The sequence below is a fragment of the Typha angustifolia genome, chromosome 6, assembly GCF_048772165.1.
Source record: "Typha angustifolia cultivar Huaian chromosome 6, ASM4877216v1, whole genome shotgun sequence".
NCBI classification, from domain to species: domain Eukaryota; kingdom Viridiplantae; phylum Streptophyta; class Magnoliopsida; order Poales; family Typhaceae; genus Typha; species Typha angustifolia.
In genome coordinates, this window is record NC_133244.1 from 8,815,071 (window position 1) to 8,830,274 (window position 15,204).

At 38.9% G+C, this 15,204-nt stretch overlaps 3 protein-coding genes across 5 annotated transcripts; 1 reads left to right on the forward strand and 2 right to left on the reverse strand.

Annotated features, from left to right (window-relative positions):
- The first annotated feature begins 402 nt into the window (after nucleotides 1–402).
- LOC140761351 (two-component response regulator ORR9-like) lies at nucleotides 403–3,054 on the forward strand. 2 transcript variants are annotated; one of them, XR_012104565.1, is made up of 8 exons: nucleotides 413–659; nucleotides 746–832; nucleotides 929–1,020; nucleotides 1,115–1,192; nucleotides 1,319–1,389; nucleotides 1,937–2,182; nucleotides 2,451–2,639; nucleotides 2,929–3,054. XR_012104565.1 is itself a non-coding variant. In XM_073098632.1 (7 exons), the coding sequence occupies exons 1-7, from the start codon at nucleotides 599–601 to the stop codon at nucleotides 2,473–2,475; spliced, it is 660 nt and encodes a 219-aa protein (XP_072954733.1). In that variant the 5' UTR covers nucleotides 403–598; the 3' UTR covers nucleotides 2,476–2,865. The 2 variants fall into 2 exon arrangements, 1 of the variants encoding a protein (XP_072954733.1); XM_073098632.1 differs by lacking the exon at nucleotides 2,929–3,054 and having other exon boundaries at nucleotides 403–659; nucleotides 2,451–2,865.
- Nucleotides 3,055–3,184: 130 nt separating this feature from the next.
- LOC140761350 (xylan glycosyltransferase MUCI21-like) lies at nucleotides 3,185–5,146 on the reverse strand. Its single transcript, XM_073098631.1, has 2 exons — nucleotides 4,890–5,146; nucleotides 3,185–4,616 (listed from the first exon to the last, which is right to left on the reverse strand). Exons 1-2 carry the CDS (start codon nucleotides 5,098–5,100, stop codon nucleotides 3,310–3,312), a joined length of 1,518 nt encoding a protein of 505 aa, XP_072954732.1. The 5' UTR covers nucleotides 5,101–5,146; the 3' UTR covers nucleotides 3,185–3,309.
- Nucleotides 5,147–6,196: 1,050 nt separating this feature from the next.
- LOC140760738 (structural maintenance of chromosomes protein 5) lies at nucleotides 6,197–15,038 on the reverse strand. Of its 2 annotated transcripts, XM_073097722.1 has the most exons (30): nucleotides 14,815–15,038; nucleotides 14,553–14,730; nucleotides 14,308–14,461; nucleotides 14,091–14,164; nucleotides 13,259–13,408; nucleotides 12,928–13,032; nucleotides 12,696–12,841; nucleotides 12,396–12,507; nucleotides 12,161–12,316; nucleotides 11,903–12,024; nucleotides 11,672–11,816; nucleotides 11,529–11,594; nucleotides 10,953–11,081; nucleotides 10,766–10,864; nucleotides 10,459–10,624; nucleotides 10,219–10,364; nucleotides 10,088–10,151; nucleotides 9,874–9,998; nucleotides 9,636–9,713; nucleotides 9,453–9,525; nucleotides 8,956–9,059; nucleotides 8,410–8,526; nucleotides 8,264–8,341; nucleotides 8,046–8,145; nucleotides 7,900–7,954; nucleotides 7,287–7,335; nucleotides 7,119–7,206; nucleotides 6,971–7,043; nucleotides 6,765–6,868; nucleotides 6,197–6,675 (listed from the first exon to the last, which is right to left on the reverse strand). In XM_073097722.1, exons 1-30 carry the CDS (start codon nucleotides 14,853–14,855, stop codon nucleotides 6,617–6,619), a joined length of 3,156 nt encoding a protein of 1,051 aa, XP_072953823.1. In that variant the 5' UTR covers nucleotides 14,856–15,038; the 3' UTR covers nucleotides 6,197–6,616. The 2 variants fall into 2 exon arrangements, with proteins under 2 accessions (XP_072953823.1, XP_072953824.1); XM_073097723.1 differs by lacking the exons at nucleotides 14,553–14,730; nucleotides 14,815–15,038 and having other exon boundaries at nucleotides 14,091–14,183; nucleotides 14,308–14,445.
- Between the last annotated feature and the right edge of the window lie 166 nt (nucleotides 15,039–15,204).

Below are 15,204 nucleotides of genomic sequence, written 5' to 3' on the forward strand. Positions count from 1 at the left end.
TTGTTTCAAACACTATTACATTTATGTACAAGTTTTTATATAATTAAGTAATATTTTATGCTAAATTATGAACTTATAATCTAATTATAGGTTATCTTACATATAAGCTATATACCGAGTCTAAATTTTATGCATATAATGCTTTAGTAGATGTCAACCCTAACATTTACTATATAAATCAGACCAATATAGCTGTAAGCTAACACTGAACTTAGACAAAGAGCTAATCATTCTCAATATATAGTTTAAATAATTGGGCCAGTATCTCAACAACCAAATGTTAATGTGCTTAATTATAGAGCTATTCACAGAGAAATATTAATAAATAATTTACTAAATATCAATCCCAATTTTACGCCGGGAAATCGAACCGACTCCATCGGCTACCACCTAATAAACCTTTATCAATGAGGAGATAGCAGAGAGACCAATCAATACAAAGAGTCAGCTGGCAAAGGGCAGTAGGCACACAGCAAAGAAGAAAACAAGAGGAAGAGTGGGTGGGCGTGGTCCCTTGCTTGCTCACCAATTCAAAGCAAATGTGGTCGTTGTGGAGAATCGAAAGATTTGGAGGAGATCTGGTCGGATCTTGCTTTCCATGTTGCGAGATTTTGTTGGGCTTCAGTACTCCCACTTTCCTCTCTTCCAATCTTTTAAAAGTAAGCAACTTTATACGACCAAACCTCTCTTCTCCTTTGTTGTTGTTCCTTTGCCTTGTGAATAGCTACAATGGCGATTGCTACAGAGACCCAGTTCCATGTCCTGGCTGTGGATGATAGTCTCCCTGATAGGAAGTTGATCGAGAGGCTCCTCAAGACCTCATCATACCAAGGTACTCTTAAATAGAAAACAAATAAGAGTCAAGAAATCAAACATCAAAAGGTTTTTGTTTTGATTCCTTTTCTGGGTTCTGCTTTGTTTGGTTCAGTAACTACAGTTGACTCTGGGAGCAAGGCTCTGGAGTTTCTGGGATTGCAGGTTGACAAAGTCAACAAACTTCCCATTTCACCTGATCAACAGGTAAAAATGGTTGACAACCTTTGGATATTTTTCATTTTTTTTCGGGGGAGCTTTTTGGTGAATTGGGTTGGTTTTGTTTCTTTCTGCTTCTCAGGATATTGAGGTGAATTTGATAATTACTGACTATTGCATGCCTGGAATGACTGGGTATGATCTGCTCAAGAAGATCAAGGTAACTCGCAGTTGCCATCTTGAATTAGATTTCTTTGGTGCTTATTCATTTGTTTCAGTTTTTAAAATACATTGCTACAATTAGTTATTATATCATTCTAATGGAATTGTTTCACTGCTGAATTAGGGGTCATCATATCTGAAAGACATTCCTGTTGTGATAATGTCATCAGAGAATGTACCTTCCAGGATCAATAGGTGAAAATTTCAACATTTGTTAACTTATTGATAGATTTGCAGAGTAAAGAGTGAAATTTGAATGATTTTTTCACATGAGGCCACTAAATGAGGGAATTTAGTTACTGGGCAGCACTATAATTAAAATGTCGACAGCATTATAAGTTCATAACTACACAGGATGGCAGCTTTATCCTCAGCTTCACATTGAACAAACTTACTTTTTATCAGACTAATTCTTATATGCTACATGTTCATGCATTTCACATCATAAATCAGACCAGAGCCATTTTGATCTGTGGAAAAGATAAAATTAGTAGATTTAACTATCCAACCTGACACAGTTGAAGAAATGAGGGTGTTTGCGCTTTGGCTTTCAAGGGTGTAGGATAAGGCATTGTCGCAACTTGTGAAACGTTTTCCAGTAAATAAGTAATATATTTGTGATAGTTTTCAGATACCAATCTGACAAAAGAACCCAATGTTGCTTGTTATAAACTTATAATGTGTTAATTCAAGGGAGGGAGGAATATATGACAGTAGTATTTCTTCTTTTTTCATGAATCAGATGCTTGGAAGAGGGAGCTGAGGAGTTCTTCCTTAAACCAGTGCAACTCTCAGATGTGAATAAACTCAAGCCCCACATACTGAAATGGAAATCTAAAAAACACTACCAGCATAAACAACTGCTGCAGAGCAACAGTTTGATTACTAGTAGCAGCAATAACAGCAGTAGCAACAAAAGAAGGGCTGCAGATTGTGGAGTTTTACCTGACAGGACAAGATTAAGACTCAACAGATGCCTAACAACATTGTAAGACACGACGAATTTTCTTTTATTCTTCATTTCTCCTATTTCCATCTTCTCCTTTTCAATTTTCCTGCCAGTTTGTCACCGTGATTTCAATTCAAAGGCATCGTTTCTATCAGCATTTTAAAGCACAAACGGAGCGTGAAAAAGATAAAACCAATGAATTGCCCAGTTTTATGTCACAAAAGAGAACCTTCTTGAAGCTTAATTTGACTTATACTTTTATCTGATTCCAATAGATTTATGATACTCTCAGTGCGATAACTTGTAGGCGGATAAAAGAGCGACAAATTTGAGCTCGACGAGGATTGGAAATGAAAGCAAAATCTAATTCTTGCCTTGCTTCCTGAGACTTGCCCTGATGACTGTTCCTGCTACTGTTGCCAAAGCAGAAAGGATCATATGTGTTGGCCTACACAAAAGGAATGCAAGCCCAGTTCCTCTGCATGCATGCACTCCAGTATGTTCACCTTCAATCTAAGTTAGCTTGGAGAGTGATTGGTTCATCAGATCATTTTCAGTTAGAACTCAGAATGATATGTTCAAATTTTGAGAAATTAATTTAGTCTATTATGTATCTCCTTTAAAAAAGAATAAAACTTTCATGTTAAAAAAACAATGTTTAAACGATGAGAAGATGATTACTTGGAATAAGAGTTCGCTTGCATTGCATTACTCAGCTCCTTTTTCTTTTATTTATTAAGAGTATATATTGAGAAGTATTCTGATGAAAGTGTATCTGACTGCAGATATCAGTTTACTCATTGCCGACTTTTACTGGGGCTCAATACTATAAAGCGAACTCGGTAGCTTAGGATATGACGTCGCCGACTTCAGTTTTGTTCGAATTAATTAATCTAACTCAATTCATGAGTTACAAAAATATTGCATAGATATTTTGTACTATAATATTGAGTAAGATACTAGATAATTTTTGAACTATTTTAAACAATGATAATTATGATATATTAAATATTTCTTTTTCCCAATTATGTAAAAATCCCAAAGAACAAATGGAATAGTATAATTAATCAATATAGAATACACACCATTTACATCCTCTAATCGTATCCACAAAAACTCCTACGTAATAATCAAATATTAATTCAAACTCGTAATTAAACTCTCCGTTACCTCTCCTTCCTCTTCCAAATCCTCCTCCTCGAAGCCAAATACTGATGAGCCTTCACCAAGCGCTTCCGAAACCGATCCAAATCCAACCTCACCTTCTGCCCGTCCAAGTACACCTTCTTGGTCACTTCCCATCCTTTAGCATTCACGCTATCTGGGTCTCGTAGAACCGGGTCATTCTTCTCGTACTCCGCGTACAGCGAGCTCTCTCTCGGATGAATCTTGTACGCCGTGTACCTCAATCCCAGCTTGGTTGCCGGCTCGCCGTAGTACGTCTCCGCCGCCCAGTCGGTTCCCAGGGGCACTATTTGCACGAACACCGACCCGGGCCGCATGAACAGGAAGTGGGTCATGGCTGCTCCGTGGACTCCGACCATGACGTTACAAGAATCGAGAGCGCGGTATATCTTGGCGAGCTCCGTGCTCCGCTCTGGTCGGAGGATCTCGACGGCGAAGCCCACCTCCTCCGCCGTCTTCGCCAGTTCGCTCTCGTTCTCGATCGCCCTCGACCCGTTTCGCGACATGATCACTAGCTTCGGCTTGTGGGTCTTGTGCGGGGCTCTGTACTCTGCCGCTTGCTTTTCTTCTTTGATGATTTGCTTGACCCTGGGCTTGTAAGCCTCGTCGAGCAGGCGACGGAAGTCGCGGATGGTCTTGTTGCTCTCCATCTTGCTCGCATCAATCGTGAGCTCGTCGTGGATTTTGAGCCCGACGATCGCCTCGGGGAAGCAATGGGTCCGCCGGTCGTTGGCGAAGTCGATCGGGGGGTAATCCGAGAGCTGGGAGATAACGTACCCGTGTTTGGTCATCCACCATTCGTGGTACTCGAGCATGACGAAGACCACCTTCTTGTTAAACTTCTGCGAGGTGATGTAGAGAGGGATCAGGCCGTCGTTGAACTCGTGGTATACGTTGCCGGTGTACCCTCCGGTGGAGAAGAAGACGGCGGGGGCGTCGTGACGAACGTCGCAACGGTGGGAGGAGTTGGTCGGGTCGACGACGAGTGATTTTAACCGGAGCTCGTCGATGGTGCTCATGATGCTGGTCTCCCACTTGCGAGTGTAAGGCCTGATCATTTCGTCGAACAGGTTGTCGGCGGTGGCGGTGGAGGAGTTTGGAGTTAGGAGGAAGATGGAATTGGAGGCAGAGTGCGTCCGAACGTCGCCGCGCATGTAACAAACGTCGGTGCGAAAGGCGGTGCGATCGCAGCAGATGGTGTCGTTCGCCATGGACGTGCAGGGAGATGCCCAGCTCTCGTCTTGGCTTCTCCGTTGGAGTTCTCGTCCTTCCTCTGCTCCAAACGAGTCTGCGCATAGAGAAGAACATTTGCAGTTAATCCCCTGAAAGTCAGATAATTATAAATCAACTCCTGGTCTCAATTTTTTAATTAGAGAAGAGTATTTGCAGTTTGAACCCTGTATTGTAGTTATTTCCAAACCAGACCCTTCTCTTGTCGGGTGCAAAAAGTGAAATCGCACTATTGCAATATTTTGCTTAAATATAAGGTGTTATATGTAACTTTTTCTTCAAATAATGAGCGAGAGAGAGAGAGAGAGAGAGAGAGAGAGAGAGAGCTTACAGAAGAAGAGTCTTGGGGCGAAGAGGAGTGTGAAGAAGATGAGAGAGAAGAGGAAGAGGAGACGAAGGTTAGCGGCGTTGGACTTCCGGCAATGGCCGAAGTCTAAGAGACGGTGGAGCTCCGAAGAATCATGCAGTGGTTGCTTATTCTGCTGCTGCTCTAAATCTCCTTTCCTCTGCTGCTGCACGTAGCTACGGTGGTAATGCACCATTCCTGACTCTTTACTTCTAACACTTTGGCTTACAACAATGGCTTGCAGTATTCTTACACATATATATATAAACATGGAGCTGGAATAAGAAGGAGGGAGGAAGTGGGGACAAAACCGTGTGCTAAGAGGTAAAGTTTTGACCATTATTATAATATTATTATGTATGGCAATAGTTTTGGGGGGGGGGGGGAGTTGCGTGGTGGAATGGACTGCGTCAGAGACGTGAGGTTGCAAGCTAAGGCTGGAAGGCGGCGGAGAGATTATTTATGGTTGGTCGGGTCGGCGTCAATGGAGTTGGATTGAAAACATATAATAGATAGATTTGATCGGTAGACAGCTTAAGCTTGGTTGTTGTTGCAAAAGGGGTGAAAGCGAGTGAGGTATCCGAGAAGCTATGCATGCCTTTCCAGTGGTTGCTGTTGTGGGTACAGCTGGATTAATGCTGAGTAGATTACTTCGGTTTCCTTTTCTTGGAAGTCGTGCAACATAATTCAGGATATTGGGAGGAAAACAAATTATATAAAGCCTAAGATTATATGGATTAATCAACTAGGCGTGTCGATTGGCGAAGGAATCCAAAGAGTTAATAAAGGTAGCGAGTTTCTATGGATGAAATAGTTGGAAGCCCGAAGCCATAGTTTGGAGCGAAACAAGGAAAGCCGCGTCCATAGCTGGCCGCTCTGACAGTGGATGGAATACCCGGAACAGGAAAGAGCCGTTGGAAGCCGCGATTTGATTTCTCTTTTAGGACTTATTTTAGTTTTTAGTATTATTATTGTTGGGGCTATTTGGAAGTTTGGAACTCCTGCTGTGGCTTTTAACCACTGTCCGCGTCATCGGGGAATGGCTGTCCACATCGCGGATTTTAAGTCTTGGATTCGAATAGAAGGAGCATTTATAAGTTGCGATTTTGAAACGCCTTACAAGAACGAGACCATAATTTTATAGATTCGGCGTGACTTTTTGATGATGTTGGATGACTAAACTTGGGTCAACCCGCATAAGAAACGTGAGAAATGAGAATACATTGTAGAATAATCTATATTCTAGATTGGTTGACTCTCTGTAGAAACTTCTGTGAAAGAATTTAGCAATGACTATGAGAAATAATATTGTGGCTATTTACCTCAAATATGTATTGCATAGAACACAACTGTTTTTACTAGCCTACTCTGCCTCATAAATCAAATTCCCAAAAACTACACCAAGAGAATTGCCAGCATGATTTGTTTGATCTGTTTTCTTATAACTTACTTCTAGTTCTAGCTTTACATTACTACTACAATACAGTTGCATGGAAGGCTAGTAGTTCAAGGTAGGCATTTGAGACTCGGAATTCTTACGAAGGTTTGAATCCTTCTGCCCACCTGTAAAATATTAGCACTGCCATGCTCTGCAGCAAAAAAATTACTGCTAGAGATGAATCAAACGACACATATGATACAGAAACGGAGAAGCAGAAGCTCGATCCGGAAGATAAACTTTGCACAGTTGATCATAAGGTGAGGCAAACAAGTTAAACTCTCTCCCCTTCAAGACCCATCACTGATCCCCAACATTCGCCGTTGCTCCATACTACAAGTCATTGTAGTTGAAGGGTAAGATTAAGAGATTCAGATGTGCAACAAGAAGAGATATGAACCTGATTTCTCCCATGACAGTACCTTTTGCGGGTTTCTCTATCCATGGGCCATTCATGATATTCAAAATGCTACAAGCTTCGCTGTACTCCAGATCAGGCAGCAACTTTGGGGTCAGCAAGAAACACCTGTGGGGAGGAGCATTGGAAGAACATGATAGAGGTTATCCGAAGTGGTTTAATACTTTAGTGAGGACAGTAATTGAGACTAGGAGATAATATGTTACTCACTGTGGTGTATTTAGCTGACTGGCAGCTCGAACAAGTTGTTGAAACATTTTCCTTTCATTTATAGGATCCATCCCTAAGTTTTTCCTCTTAAATATTAGATCAAGGACTGCCATTAGACAACAAAAAATGCATGATGGTGGTAATTTACCTTGATTTATCTCATCAACCACACGAAATGGGCAATTTGTGAGATCTTGAAGAGAAACAAGATAAAGAATGGTCGAGACCGAGCGTTCCTAGCAAAATGAGGTCCAACTTGATTAAGCTTAAAATTTCACAGGCCATATAGGAAAAAACTGGAATCTTACAATCATACCCCTCCGGATTGGTGATGAGCACTTAGCACCTGAAGCTCTCCTGTTTGCCTGTCATGAATAGCATCGTACAGGATAATGTCAGTATATGAGATGTTGAAAATATCCAGGACACAAAAAGGGGAGCACGAGGCAGTACAATTAAACTTTGGAAACAAACTTATCCTTCAATATAGATACAAGTTTGGATAATAAGGGGCCATTTGGCTTCATATATATGTAAAAATTGCATCTGTACATATAAAGTATAATATAAAAATCAGTTTGTAGTTTATGAATCCCATAAAATATCCTTTCCAAGGACTGGAATGGACTCATGTCCAACATCTTGACATCTACTTCAATTAAATGGATGCCAAAACACATTATCTCAACCTTTAATGGAAAGAAAAGATGGAGAATTTAAGGCCTTTATTTGTATTGATTTATCTTTTAACATTATAAATGTTGCATCTTAAAACACGTGAAACCACACTGTCTCTAAATGTTTCTTCAAAAGCAATCATGTAAGAATATAAGAATACAACATCATATTGTTTTTCTAGCAGATTGTTATCAGGATATATCAACATGTAGATTAGACTAATTAGGCAAATAGTTTACTTAATAGCTTACCTGAACTTCACCTTTATGAGGATACCGAACTGATCAAAATCTACTTCATGCTCATCTAGAAAATAAGGAAATGCATTAATTTGATTCTAGTAATATGATCTTTAATAACTCACAAGAAAAGAGAAAGTAAAAGAAAAGAGTGATACCCAATGAAACTTCTCCGGCAACAGCCATCTCTTGGAAGTTATGACTGAAGGTCTCATTTATTTTCGTAACAAGGTTTCGCAATGTCGGAAGCCACTTACCCTGCAAAGTGCATTTATTAGAACCAGTTCCTACATGAAGTCAACAGATAGATACTCTATAAAACAGTTAAAGAAAGATGGACAGGAAAAAGAGAATGAAAAAAAAAATCTAGTATAACCTTTAAGGTATTTATATCACACAAGCATCTCTTCAGTTCTTTTTCATCTGCTTCAAGTTTAGTTGCTATGGCATCTATCTGCACAAGCAGACTCCAGAATGTAAGACAATATGCATGTAACCTAAGGAAGTGTTCATTTTTTATACCTGCCGCTGCCTGCTTTCATATTCTTGAAGAATATTCTGATTAAGAAATAAAATTGAATTTGCTTCAGATAAATTGTCTTGAATAGCAACTTCTAGCTCCTCAATGGTACCAGGCATCTGCAAATAGAAAGAATTATAACTCAACTTAGTAATTTGACTATTCCGAATTTCCATTTAACTAAAATGCAAAAAGAAATAAAAGAAATCGCCCGATTAATGTTTAGGCTTTGATGCCCACTTCAGTACTTAAATGATAGTAATAGTATATCTTGCTAACTTGTCAACAAACATAAATTCTCCAAGGTTAAATATTATACAAAGCAAATGGAAGGAGAAATCCCAACTCGCTGTCTCCACAAAGCTTCGCATATATATATATCCATCACAATGACTAGTATTATCAAGCAGCTAAATATATAATCTAAAGTGATCACATAAACAAAAACTCATTGATCAAGGAAAAGAACTAACAAAGGCCCTTTTTGTGAGTATTGGAAGATCAAATGATGGCTTTGGTAAAGATAATCAAAATGGTGGGTTCTATACCTGAAGAAACTCTTGTGCAAGATCATCAGTTATAACAGCTACTGATTCAGCTTGACGCTTTGCATCATAGAGTTGGATTTTACATTGCTCAGTTTCCTTCTTACCTGCCATAAAAGTTAAAAAGGACAGAAATGTTAAATCACAATTAGGAGCACTGCAGACAGCATCCTTTTGTGCTTTCCTACACATATATCATTCTTGGAGTGTATTTCTACATGTATATATCAGTAATATTTAATTCAATCTTGCTAGAAAGGAGAATTGTCTTACAAAATTAAGGGTTGCTTAAAAACTTGCTATATAGTTATATCATTAATGTGCATATGTATACAAAAATTGCTAAGAAGCATGCTAGAATGGAAAATATCCAGCCACATGTCCCCTTTATAGTTGGACTAGCCTTTGAAGGAAAGATACTTAAATGCCTAGTAATACTTTTCCTTATGAGATAATTATCCAACAGTACCAGAAAAGAAGAGCTTTTGAGGGGATCTTACAATTTTCATAGTGGGTGGCTGCTTGAATAGCAGACTTCTGATGCTGCTTAACATCCATCTCCATTTCCCTTATCTAAGGCATGATTAAGTCAGGACAAACATACAGTACATAACCACAAAGGGATGAACAAGTATCTAGGAAATTGTAGTTTGCAATTTTAGCAAAATCAGAAGAATGTATACCTTTGTATCAATCTCAATGGACATCAAGTTCTTTTCCATGAAACTCCATTTAAGAGCAACAGCTTCAATTAGTAAATTCTGACAAAAAAAAACATTAAATTCTCAGCATGCAAAATCTGTACAAGAATCCATTTGATTAAGAGATGCTTCTATCATTCCTTTAAAACTGTAGACAGATTCAAATGCAATAAGCATTGAAATTATAAGGAGCACAAATCTGCATCTTGATGCATCTAACCTTGATTTTCATCGCCATTTGAAACCGCTGCTCATTCAATAGTGCTGCTTGGTCAATGAGCTTTTTTGTACTTGACTTCAGGTCTTCCTCTTTGTTTATGTCTTCCAACTTTCTTCTCCTTATATCTGGAGAGACAAATTAAATGGCGTTGCAAACTACAGTTTAAACACAATATAGAGAGCAAAGCTATGAGAGTAATCAAGGTGGCACATACCAACACGCCTTTGCATTTCTTGGTGTTTCTTCTTATCAGACTTAACATTTTCAATGATTTCCTCCTGGAAATAGGAAAGAAAAATAATATAACATGAAACTCATTAAGAAGACTTCACAGTAATGACTCACCCGCCGTTTGTGTATCTTAGCCATTTCATCTTCCAATTGCCTCTGTTCTTTCTGAAGCAATCTCAAGCTTTCTTCCATTTCAGCAATATCACTCTCTAGTTCCACCTTTCTAGACCTAAGTCTCTCTATGTCACCAATATCCAAATCTGTAGAAACAAATATCATCAACCAAAGGACCAATCAAAGCACATGATTTCTGCAAGAAAGCAGATATCAGGAAGGACAGGATTCTAAACATACTGCACTTAAAAAGGCGAGAAGGATTCACTTGCTCAACGCTTGCTGCCATGTGATCACCATATCTTGATTTGGACCACCGGTAATGATTATCAGGAGTCCAAAAATCCAGAATACCTAATCGTGATGCTTCATCTGCTTTCCGATGAGTTACATCGGAACCAATGTACTAGATGAAGAATAAGAATGCTACTGAGCTCAAGATTCCATTACATGATATCAAATTTATTGAGTTATTATTCTTTCAATCATCTCGGAGGCACAAGAAAAGCAGTCAATGACCCCCCAAAAAAAAACCTATTAAGCATACCGAATATTCTAAAGCAGCTTGGCTTATCAACACATTTCTCACAGCATCAGGAGCATCAAATACTTGATCAAGCCGGGAATAAATCCCAATCTCTTGCATCTAAAACAAAAATAAAAATTACGCACAATAAATCCAGAATATCTATAGAAGTTCACAGAAAGCATAAATAGGCAGCTAGTAGTATTACCTCATGCGTAATATTAAATGGTACTCTACTAATGCTCCTTTCTGCTACGTAGTTAAGAATGGGGACATCATATGATTTTAGATTTCTAACCAAGAAATCTCTATCAGAAGCATCCTGAGTAATGAAGGACTGAAAAATAAATGAAATACCTGTAAGACAGCAATTGACATAGAATTTCCTTATACATATATAGCATATATCAGCCAGCTTGGGATAGAAAGCTACCCTACAAGACCTCATTTAGAACTACTAGCTAAATAGCATGCACAAAGGATTTATTTGATAAAGGTGCTATTAGCTACAAGGCGGTGCACATGGGGGTGAGGGATGCTTTTGCAATGCAGTAGTAAGCTTTTGCAGGCTCGAGTAATGGAAATTGCTTCTCCTGTGATATTGATAAAGCTGCATATATCTTGCCCTCCATGAATGTAGGGACTGAAGGGCACCAGACATAGATCTTACCCCCTTTATAGGAGAGGTTCAGATATCCCAAAAGAGAATGTAGAATTACATGATATAATAACTACAGCAGCAAACTTTTCCTCAAATGTATGTAACAGGGAAAAGCTACTGCACCTTCCATATGTAATTTGGCACATGGTTTTCCAAGTAAGCAGCATGTGCTTGGTCTTGAACATTTACCTGCAAGACATAAAGGAAGAAAAGATATATCAAATTCTTTTACAAGCTCTGCAGAGAGAAGTTGCAACAGCACATACCTCAAGAAGGACAGGCCCATATACTTCTTTCTTTAACTCACTACGATGTTCCTGCAACCAGCTATAAGCTTCAAATATTTTATCTGCACCAGTATTTTGTAATGCTAAAAGTAACTTATTATTCTTGCTCTCCATCTCCTTCAACCTGCCAAAAAGATTGTAGCTAGCAGGAACTCATGTTGAGAAACATCAAGAATTTGTGCAATAAACTATCAGTAAAGAAACCAGCACCTCTCTGAACACTTCCTCAAGATTCCTTTCTCGTGAGCTAACTGTGATTCCTTCTCTTTCCTCCGCATTTTCATTTGATTTACTTCAAAATTTAGCTCCATAACTTGAGCACTGAGTCTCTCCTACTCATAAGAGGAAGTTAACTAATACAAAGACAACTAGAAGAAGCATTATAGAACCAAGCTGTAAAAAAATTGTATAATATAAGTGCAAAAACATGGATACTACAGCATAGTGTATATAAGGTAGTGAACTTACCATTTCCTCTCTCGGAGGTTCATAAGTTGCAAGACCTGCAAGTTCACTTTCAGCAGCAACTAGATCTTCCTTAGCTTTCGCGATCCTTCGTTGGCGGGATTCCTCCTGCCTTTTCAGATCTTCCATTTCATCGTATTTTGCTCGTACTTGCACCCCCTAGTAGAAAATAGAATCATTGCATTAAATAGTGGCTAGAACCTTGCACATATATGTTTCAAGTAAAAGTTGATCATACCATCTGGCATTCCTTCTCTATGGCATCCCTGCGATTATTTGCATTTTGGGTCATCTGATTGCTTAGTTTCTTGCAACTTGATTCTTGTGTAGCTTTCATTTTCTTTCGCTTTCTAGGAAATAGACACACAAAAGAACTAACAATAAGATCTCAAGTAGTAACAACAAATCAATTGATATTTAGAATCCAGAAGTAATTCCATGTCTGTTACCACTTCCACAAAATTAAGTAGCAATCTGAAATTATTAATATTTTCATTAAAGTGCACATAATATATTTTTTTATTTCTTAAGAACTCACTCAATGGGGCTTATAAGATCATTCAAAACTTTAGCTGCTTCATCCATTTTCTTCTTGCCAACAGCCTCCTGTTTTTGTGCTTCTTTATATTCCATTTTCTTCATATCATATTTTAGCCAAGGTAATTTCTTTCTCATCAAGTCAACCTAAGGTGAGACAGTTTGTATCAGAGACCTTGCAGTATGATCAAAAGATCATGGATGAGATCCAAAGGTAAATAATAAGTGCTGACCTTTGCCAACAGTTTCTCTCTCTGGCGAACACGCTCAACATCTCTTTCTTGTTCAGCATTTAGGGCCCTAAGCTGATTTAGTGTATCTCCATTTTGCTTGACAGCCTAAAAGGTGAACATAAGATTATCAATGAGCATGTTAAAAGAACACCTTTAAATAATTGTAAGAGTTGCGACAGGCAGAAGAAGCAAATATGGTTGGTGAAAGAACAAATAAGTTTGAGGCTTATATTTATGCAAAGAAAAGACCAGAGAAGGAAGTTAACTCTATATTCATCTAAGAAACTCTTAATCATAATAACTGTGAAACAATAAGAGGTTGGAAACATACCAATTCAAGCTTCTTCAATTCACGACTTTTTTCAACAAGTGCATGATGTTGAACTGGCAACTCAGGATTACCGACAGCTTTTTCAGTCTCTTCTAGAAGTTGAATTGGACTAAGCTTAGCAAACTCACATACCCGATCTTGGGGCAAGAACTAAAAGGAATTTAGTAAGAAAATTAAAAAAAACAAAATCAGCTGATATATGCATCAAATATTCAAGAGAACAGATAAATTGAAAGCTAAAATGCAAAACTATGAGGGGAAGATATACAGCAGGATGAATTTCCTAGAGCATTTCCTTCGATTGCAATATGCACTATGAAGGTTAAAAAATAAAGAGCTCAATTAATTGAAAGATTTTAGTTAATAAGAGAAGTCAGAGAAGGAACGGGAAATACAATAACAAGAATGTGGAATTCTTTTCAGTGAGTAGGTACAATCTGCAGTTTTGCACTCAACATAGAACCAAGATCAAAACCAAAACTCTACAACAGTGAGCAAGATGAATAGAATCCAGAACTAAAACCATTGGAAAAGAAAAGAAAAGGAAAGGACTTATCCTGACATGGCCTCCTCCTTATGTGAGCCAAAGATGATAAATATGTATCTGAGGAGTAATTTCATTCAAAGAAAGATGCTTTGACAGGGAAGAAGTCATAATTTTGGAGGAAGTGCTCAGACAAGGAATGATAGGACTTGACTAGACATAGTACCTATTCTGAAGGACTGAAATAAAGAAACCCTTTTAACTGACTCCATTCTGTTGGGACTAGAGGCTTGGTTTCCAATATACAACGTTACATAAAACTCTAAAAGCACATCTTCAGTCACTAACCTGAGTTAGATTGTTCACTTGGATATTGAATTTCTGGATGACCTCAATTACATCTCTTTTTGGCACTGCTACACCTGACAGAAGCACAAGATTCTGCCTATATTCAATTAAACCAGAAAAACAAGCAATTATTGATAGATAAATTTAAACTATTCAATTGTCCTAACAAAAAGGCAGACATCAACCAAAGACATGAAGCATCTGTTCTAAAACACACCATTGAGAACCCACTCAGACTTGTTGCGTGTATCAATCTTCCTCGTAATAGTAATAATTTCCTTGGCAGTATCGCCTCTCAACGATATCTTTATATATCCAGACTCCTCCCCCCTTTTCACAAATGCCCCTATACTCGACGCCCGTCCAAGAAGCTGCCCAAATTTCCAAACTTCACACCAAAACAAAACAATGCAGCTAGAAACAAGTTTGACCCAAAACTCAAAACGGCAGAAAAGTTCAAACCTGCGGCTCTCCAGCAAGGCCGAGAGCAATGGCGCAAACCAAAGAGCTCTTCCCGGATCCATTCGGTCCAATAACGAGATTAAGGCGGGGGCCAGGCTTGCACGTGAGATGGTCATAGGTCATAAAGTTATGGATCTCAATCTCAACTATGTTCCCCGGAACATAATCGTCCTCTCCCCTAAAACCGATCCGAGACATCGTCAGCGATCGACGAAAAGGGAGCAAAAAGAGAGTGATTTAAAATAAAAAATACTAATAGCACCTTTGGTGGAGCTTTAGGCGCTTGGCGGCGCGATGCTCCATCGCTCGACCTAGTCCCCCTCTTTGGAGAAGGTAAAGCTTTCGATTTCTCTAATGGCGATGTGCAATCTAGGGTCTAGGGTTTTGCGAAGAAGGGAAAGATCGGGTACGACGGGGAGAGAGAGTGAGAGAGATGGGAAAAGAGGCGCGAACGCGCTAATGATGGAGGTATTGTACCAGGGAGAGCAGTGTTTCTTTCTTAGATTTGGGCAAAGTGATTCATGGTAATAGATGGCCTGTACATCCAGGAGCAGGAATTTGCTACGGTCACGATACTTGGCAGCATTGAATGGCCCGAGAGGCCCGGAAATGAGTGGGCCCCAGAAGAATTTATATACTACTTAGAATTATT